General features: G+C 44.8%; 1 protein-coding gene across 7 annotated transcripts in view; it reads right to left on the reverse strand.

The window, feature by feature from the left end:
• The window catches only part of AMN1 (antagonist of mitotic exit network 1 homolog), a 56,382-nt gene extending 50,727 nt beyond the window's left edge, over positions 1–5,655 (reverse strand). For 3 of the 7 annotated variants that reach the window (XR_006288940.1, XM_027829714.3, XM_027829713.3), the window contains exon 1: positions 5,416–5,584. Coding sequence is in view for 3 of the 7 variants with exons in the window: in XM_027829714.3 (XP_027685515.2) it covers positions 5,416–5,477 (62 nt within the window). In the remaining 4 variants the exon portion in view is untranslated. Of the gene's footprint in view, positions 1–5,415 lie in introns of all 7 variants that reach the window. The other 4 variants (XM_037878504.2, XM_043540883.1, XM_007067472.4 and 1 more) reach the window with 3 other exon arrangements.
• Between the last annotated feature and the right edge of the window lie 1,704 nt (positions 5,656–7,359).

A 7,359-nucleotide genomic window follows, 5' to 3' on the forward strand; every position in this document is an offset into this window, starting at 1 on the left:
AGGACAGAAGCCTTAATGAGACCGTACTAACTCAGCTTTCATGAAAATCACCAGCCCCAAATTAAAATCTCCTCATGCTCCCTAAACTACGGCAAAAGTTATAATAAATAAAATAATAAATAATAAAAGATATTTTACCTCCCCATTAAAAATATTTTCTTGCACAAGATAAGAGCAAATTGATTTTTGCAAAGCTGAATTAATGTAATTTCCTGCACTTAATTTCCCTGGTTTCTTAAAAAACTGAACCACCACCACCACCACAACAGAAAACCTGAGCTTCATGATAAACCCTCTGCATACAAGCAAATCTCACTGGATCTGTTCTGATGTGACAGTTGCATAATCAGGATGCAGAAATTTGAGAATACACAATCAAATACACACACATTAAGTAAAAAGAAAAGGAGTATTTGTGGCACCTTAGAGACTAACCAATTTATTTGAGCATAAGCTTTCGTGAACTACAGCCCACTTCATTGGATGAAAGCTTATGCTCAAATAAATTGGTTAGTCTCTAAGGTGCCACAAGTCCTCCTTTTCTTTTTGCGGAGACAGACTAACACGGCTGCTATTCTGAAACCACACATTAAGTCGTCCTTCTAGACACTGCATAGTCAAATAAACACATCTGAAGCGGCATCAATTATATTACAATTTCTATCCATATTTACAGGTTTCAGAGTAACAGCCGTGTTAGTCTGTATTCGCAAAAAGAAAAGGAGTACTTGTGGCACCTTAGAAACTAACCAATTTATTTGAGCGTAAGCTTTCGTGAGATGCTCAAATAAATTGGTTAGTCTCTAAGGTGCCACAAGTACTCCTTTTCTTTTATCCATATTTAATTTGTACTGCACCATAAAGGGTGTGCAAAATATGAAATTTTAGACAAAGGTCACTAGGACTTGCTGGGCACTGATGTTACTTAACAAGAGAACTGATGAACAAAGCCTTTACAGATATTTAGCATAAGATGTAAACAAATAAGGCCAAATTCTGCTCCCATGTACACCAATATAAATCTAGGCTAACTACACTTTTCATGTTCTCTGTGCGTGTGTATATATATAGATAGATAGATAGATAGATATCTTCCTACTGTATTTTCCACTGCATGCATCCGATGAAGTGGATTGTAGCCCACGAAAGCTTATGCTCAAATAAATTTGTTAGTCTCTAAGGTGCCACAAGTACTCCTCATTCTTTTTGCTGATACGAACTAACACGGCTACCACTCTGAAACCTGAAGTATTTGTTTCAGAGTAGCAGCCGTGTTAGTCTGTATCTGCAAAAAGAAATGCTCAAATAAATTTGTTAGTCTCTAAGGTGCCACAAGTACTCCTTTTCTTTTTGAAGTATTTGTATAGCTGACAAAAAGAATTTGGCCTGTCGACTTGTTATGCACAATGACATATTGCACCGCAATGTTCTTCTTGCATGTTTTGAGAAACATCAGCTACAATAATAGGATGGGGGAAAAGCCTCTTTGAAGGATACTGGATTATTTGAAGAAGGGAGGACTACAATTGCATTGTGTATAGCTCTTGGAGGCAACAAGGTGTGCCTGGGCTGTGGTGAGAGCTGGGGCCCATCTACATCTGAAATCTTACCAGAAACAAAAAGTGAGCAACATGAGCAGGAAGCAGGACCTATTTATGTTTTTTAATTGTTTTCATATATGAAAACATTTTGATCTTTTATACCAAGTCCTTTAGATAACAGTGTAAAAAAAGATATAAATAACAACATGAAAAGGAAGCAGAGGTGCAAGAACTTTTTCTCTCAAACTCCGAATCATGAAACATCTTTCATTACAATCTTTAAATGTTTTAATCTTCCACATTACTGAATCATTCATGCTGTAGGACAAGGAGCCCGCTTTCCCTAGACTGGGAGGGAACATGATGACAATTGTCAGAGCTGCCAATGGCAAAGGTTTATTTTTTTACTAGATGCGGCCAGTAGTAATACCCAGCATTTCTATAGCATTTTTCATCTTCAAAATACTTTGAGACACATAAACTACTAAAGATACAAAGAAGGGGGCCACAATCAAATAAATTTGAGAACCACTGGGATAATGGATGAGGAGATTTTGTTCAAATTATAGCGTACAAGGATGGTAACTAATAACATCTGGAATGTAATATGTAACTTGTTTGTATCAATGCATAACAGGAGAGTAATGGGAAGTGTAGCTCTGTATTAGCCTAAGGGATAATGCTATGTTGATTGAACTGATACCTTATCACTAGCATACATGTGTTAGCATACTCGTATAGTATACTGATATACGGGATGCTAAGATGGTGCTTTGTTGACAATAAACCTAGCCAAGCCTTCGCCACAAAACCCAGCTGTGGCCTTTCTTTATAATGAACATTGAGGTCTACTGAATCAACAATTTATGCTGGTGCAGGGAACACTGGAGCTCCAGGAACAGCCAGGGGAAAAAAAATTGATGCCCCTGAGCGATGTAGTTAAGTCAACCTAAGTCCTAATGTACACAGTGGTAGGTCAATGGAAGAATTCTTCCACCGATGTAGCTACTGCATCTCAGGGAGATGGATTTACCACAGCAATGGGAGAACCCTTCCTGTCACGGTAGTAAGTGTCTATTCTGAAGCCATGCCACTAGCATTTTAAGTGCAGACAACCTGAGCATCTACACTTAGGCCTCGTCTACTCTGCAGAGTTTTGTCAATGCAAGTTATGTTGACATACAGCCACTGCTGTAGCATGTCCACACTATACTCCTTGTGTCAGTGGAGCGCACCCGCACAAGCAGCTCTTGCACTATCTCACTGTTCAACTTGCCACAGGGTGCTTTCGGAAGGGTTTGCAATGCCCCGTGGGGGCAGGTACAACATCACATGATGAAGGGTTCTCAATCCCATCATTCCATGGTCATCCTACTAGACTGCCAGATGCTTTTCAACTGCCCTGGTAACCTGCAACCCAGCCATCTCTGTCAGAAAGCATGGATCCCGCACTGCTGTTCAGTATTGGCTGTGCAATATAAACACAAAGCTATAAGAGGAGCCCAACCTGGGGGGAAGGTAGGGGGGGGCGCTATGTGGCTGGGGGATGCCTTGAAGGAGCATACTAACTCTGAGCCACAGTAATGTATGTGACTGTAGTGTGCTGAGCCTGGCATTGTTTGTTTGCACCATGCTATGAACCTTGTAATGACTGCTGTGTGCACCGAAAAAGTAACACATTTTAAATCACTTTTTAAAGTAGCACTCAGTAATATAACCAAACTGAAATTGCTGAACAGTAAGAGAGAGAGAGAGACAGAGACAGACACGAGAGTGTGTGTGTTGGGGGAGTGTGTATGTAAGAGAGAAAGACAGTGTGTGTGTGTTGGGGGAGAGTGACTGTGTCGGCATGCTGTCTCTTTAAGTTCAGACTGCAAGCAGAAGTAACCAAGCCTGAGGCAGAAGCTGGTGCATAGGTAGCTGGTGTTCCCCTGTCCCCACATCCCAGCTCAGTAGAGATTGGTACACCAGCAGTGGGAAGGGGAAACCTTGCCATCAGCCCCTGCCTCCCTCCCCAGTTACGCACAGCACAGCAGCCTGCCCTGCCTGTTATTATGGTCCTATATGAGCTTTCCACACTGAGCACTTTCAGAGCTTCCTGGGGCTTTGAAATGGGAGGGGCGCATGCCCATGTAGCTGGACGCAGGGCAGCAGAGTTCAAAACAGTGAGTAGAGCAGTCACAGTGGATATTGTGGGATACCTCCTGGAGGTCAGTTACTGCAGTGTAACAAACCGCAGCATCTACACTGATGCATTGTTGATCTAACTTTGCTGCAAAAAGCTCTATGCCTCTTGTCAAAGTGGTTTTATTTTGTCGGCAAAGCAGGAGAGTTTTGTCAGCAGGAGGAGCATTGTAGTGTGTACACCTCTATTCTTTTGCCGACAAAACTGTGTGGCGTAGACCAAGCCTAAGCCTTTGCCTATACTAGACAGACCTTGTTGGAAGAGCTGTATCAGCAAGTCCTCATAGCATGGACATAGCTTATACCCACAAGAGTGTGCTTTTGCTGGTATTGCTTATATCAGTTCCCCAAACAAAATATGCTATACCAGCAAAAACACTTTTTTTGATGGTATAACTGTATCTATATTAGGCTTTTACCAGGACAAAAATGTCAAAATATATATATCTCATCCCTAAGCAACATCACTGTACTGGCAAAAGTTTCGAGAGTAGACCAGTGCTCAGTATGCTGAACTGGTAACAATGCTAACATATTGAGCAAGTGCAAGATGTTATGCTATGTTCACTCAGCAAGTTTACTCCTTATATAGTTTTTCCTTCCAAACTTACTAAAACCAGCTTCACCCCATTGAGCAATAGGTACCAGCTGTATCGGAGGTTTAAAATCCAAACAGTTTGAGTCATCAGGGTGCAAACACCAAAGAGGAAGATGTGGGGTGGTGGGGAACAGATGGACAGATTAAGGTGGGGGGAAAAGAGGGTTACCACTATGCATGGTAGTAGAGATTTAATGGGGGGATGGGTATGAGGGCAGAAGGGTTAAAAAGCAGGGTAGTGATGGGATTATTATTGGTGTTGTCCAAACTGAATCAGAGTCCCATAAGGCTCTATGGCTAGGACAAAAGTGAAGTGGAAAATTACTGTTTGGGAAGCCACAGTTAGATATAATGCAGACCTGACAGTAGTAGTTTTACCATCTAAGAAAGGGAATTGTATGAAGGGCTGTGTGATTGGATCTTGCAAACAGATGCATTAACAAAAAATATGTAAATTATCTTACTGCTGTCACTACAAGCATGACTGGATAAGGTATGGTATGTAACTAAGGGTTGGTCTACACTAGGTTGATCTATGTCGCTCTGGGGTATGAAAATCCATCCCTGGAGCAACACAGTTCAACCGACCGAAGCCTGGGTGTGGACAATGCTAGGTCACTGGGAGACAATAAGGGCGGAGGCATATAACATGGGGGAGGGCAATAAGAGGCTAGGGGAGGTATAACATGCAAGAGGTCTGGGGCAATAAGAGCTGGGGGTAGTTATAACATGCAGGGGAGCATTAAGGGTCTGGGGATATAAAGTGCAGGGGATATGAAGAGGCTGGGGGGGTTACAGGCTGGGGGGCAATAAAGGGCGGGGGGGGATTAAGGAGTGGGGAAATAAAGGGGATGGAGGCATAACACACAGAGGGCCGAAGGCAATAAGGGGGGTAGAACACGGGGGGCCAGGGGCAGTGAGGAGGTGGGAGGTATAACAGACGGGGGGGGCAATAAGAACTGGGGGTGGTTATAACGCACGGAGGGGGGCAATAAGGAGGGGGGGGGCAGAACGCGCGGGGGGACCGGGGCCATAAGGAGCGTGGGGGGAGGGGGAACAACGCGGGGAGGGGCCGCGATCCGAGCCACTCACAGGTCCAGGAGGAGCCGGACGCCCCCGCAGGCCCCGTCCCAGCCCCCGCCTGGAGCATTCATGGCCCAGGCCGCTCGCTCCCGGCTCTGCAGCCCAGCCGCTCTTTAGGGACCATCCGCCATTTCCGTAGGACGCACAGGGCCGAACCGAGCCGCTTTTCACTCCCTCTCCTCACGTCTCCAGCGGGTGGCAAGCTACCGAGGCCCCCAACGCGCAGGGCTTTCCGTGTGGTCATTGCCTCGCTGTGAAATCGCGGCTCTCCGTTTCTCAAGAAGGCGAGGAGTTTGTAGCGATTCCCTTAGGGGTGCTGAGGCATGATGGGAAATGTAGTCTTGTTAGGGAGCTGCTTCTTCCCTGAATGGCAGGAGGGCTCCTGAGAGCAGAGGTTTTCCCAGAGCTCTGGGGAAAGCCAGTCTCAGACCCACAGCTGGTGCTCAGTCCAATATTGCCAACCCCCAGGGGTCAGAAACAATGAGCCAAGCCCCCCAAAATCATGAGCTTGGTTTAGAAATAATGAGATTTGTAGAAATAATAGAGTCATAGAAATGTGGCTCTGGAAGAGACCTTTGAGAGATCATCAAATCCAGCCCCCTGCGCTAATGTAGGCTCATAAACTTCGACCATCCCTGTGAGGTGTCTGTCTAACCTGTTCCTAAAAACCTCCATGCAACAGGGATTCCATAATAACTAATACATAGTTTTGGGTTCCTGTTGTTTTTTTAAAAAACAACAAGGAGTCCGGTGGCACCTTAAAGACTAATAGATTTATTTGAGCATAAGCTTTCGTGGGTAAAAAACCCACTTCTTCAGATACATGGAGTGAAAATTACAGATACAGACAGAAATATACTGACACATGAAGGGAAGGGAGTTACCTCACAAGTGGAGAACCAGTGTTGACAGGACCAATTCAATCAGGGTGGATGTAGTCCACTCCCAACAACAGATGGGGAGGTGTCAATTCCAGGAGAGGTAAAGCTGCTTTTGTAATGAGCCAGCCACTCCCAGTCCTTATTCAAGCCCAAATTAATGGTATTAAATTTGCAAATGAATTTTAGTTCTGGTGTTTCTTTTTGAAGTCTGTTTCTGAAGTTTTTTTGTTCAAGTATAGCTACTTTCAAATCTGTTACAGAATGTCCAGGAAGATTGAAGTGTTCTCCCACTGGCTTTTGTATGTTCCCATTCCCGATGTCCGATTTGTGTCCATTTATTCTTTTATGTAGCGACAGTCCAGTTTGGCTAATGTACATGGCAGAGGGGCATTGCTGGCACATGATGGCGTATATCACATTAGTAGACGTGCAGGTGAATGAGCCTCTGATGGTGTGGCAGATGTGGTTGGGTCCTCTGATGGTGTTGCTAGAGTAGATATGGGGACAGAGTTGGCAATGAGGTTTCCTACAGGGATCGGTTCCTGGGTTAGTGTTTCTGTAGTGTGGTGTGTAGTTGCTGGTGAGTATTTGCTTCAGGTTGGGGGGCTGTCTTAGTTCTTAAGGTTCATACAGATCATGCTTGTCATGCTTTTTTCCACAATTGTGAGGATTAGAAACTTGCTTTAAAAAAAAAAAAAAAGGGAAAGCTAAGATTCTCAGCTGCAAGAGTTGGTGCGTCAGGGAAAAGAGTAAATATTGTGAAACTCATGAGATTTGGCAACAATATCTTCCCCATCCCTGCAGTCTGACTCCATTGAGGCTCCACTAAGACTGTGGTCTATAGCAGGGGTGGGCAAACTTTTTGGGCCAAGGGCCACGTCTGGGTGGGGAAATTGTATGCAGGGCCAGGGCAGGGGTTTGGGGTGTGGGAGGGAGTGCAGGGTGCGGGAGGAGGTGCAGTGTGCAGAAAGGGGCTCAGGGCAAGGGACTGGGGCAGAGGAGAGGTGCGGGGTGCATGAGGGGGCTCAGGGAAGTGGGTTGGTGTGCAGGAGGGGTGCAGAGTGCAGAAGGG

Source organism: Chelonia mydas, chromosome 1 (assembly GCF_015237465.2).
Source record: "Chelonia mydas isolate rCheMyd1 chromosome 1, rCheMyd1.pri.v2, whole genome shotgun sequence".
In the NCBI taxonomy this organism is placed as follows: domain Eukaryota; kingdom Metazoa; phylum Chordata; order Testudines; family Cheloniidae; genus Chelonia; species Chelonia mydas.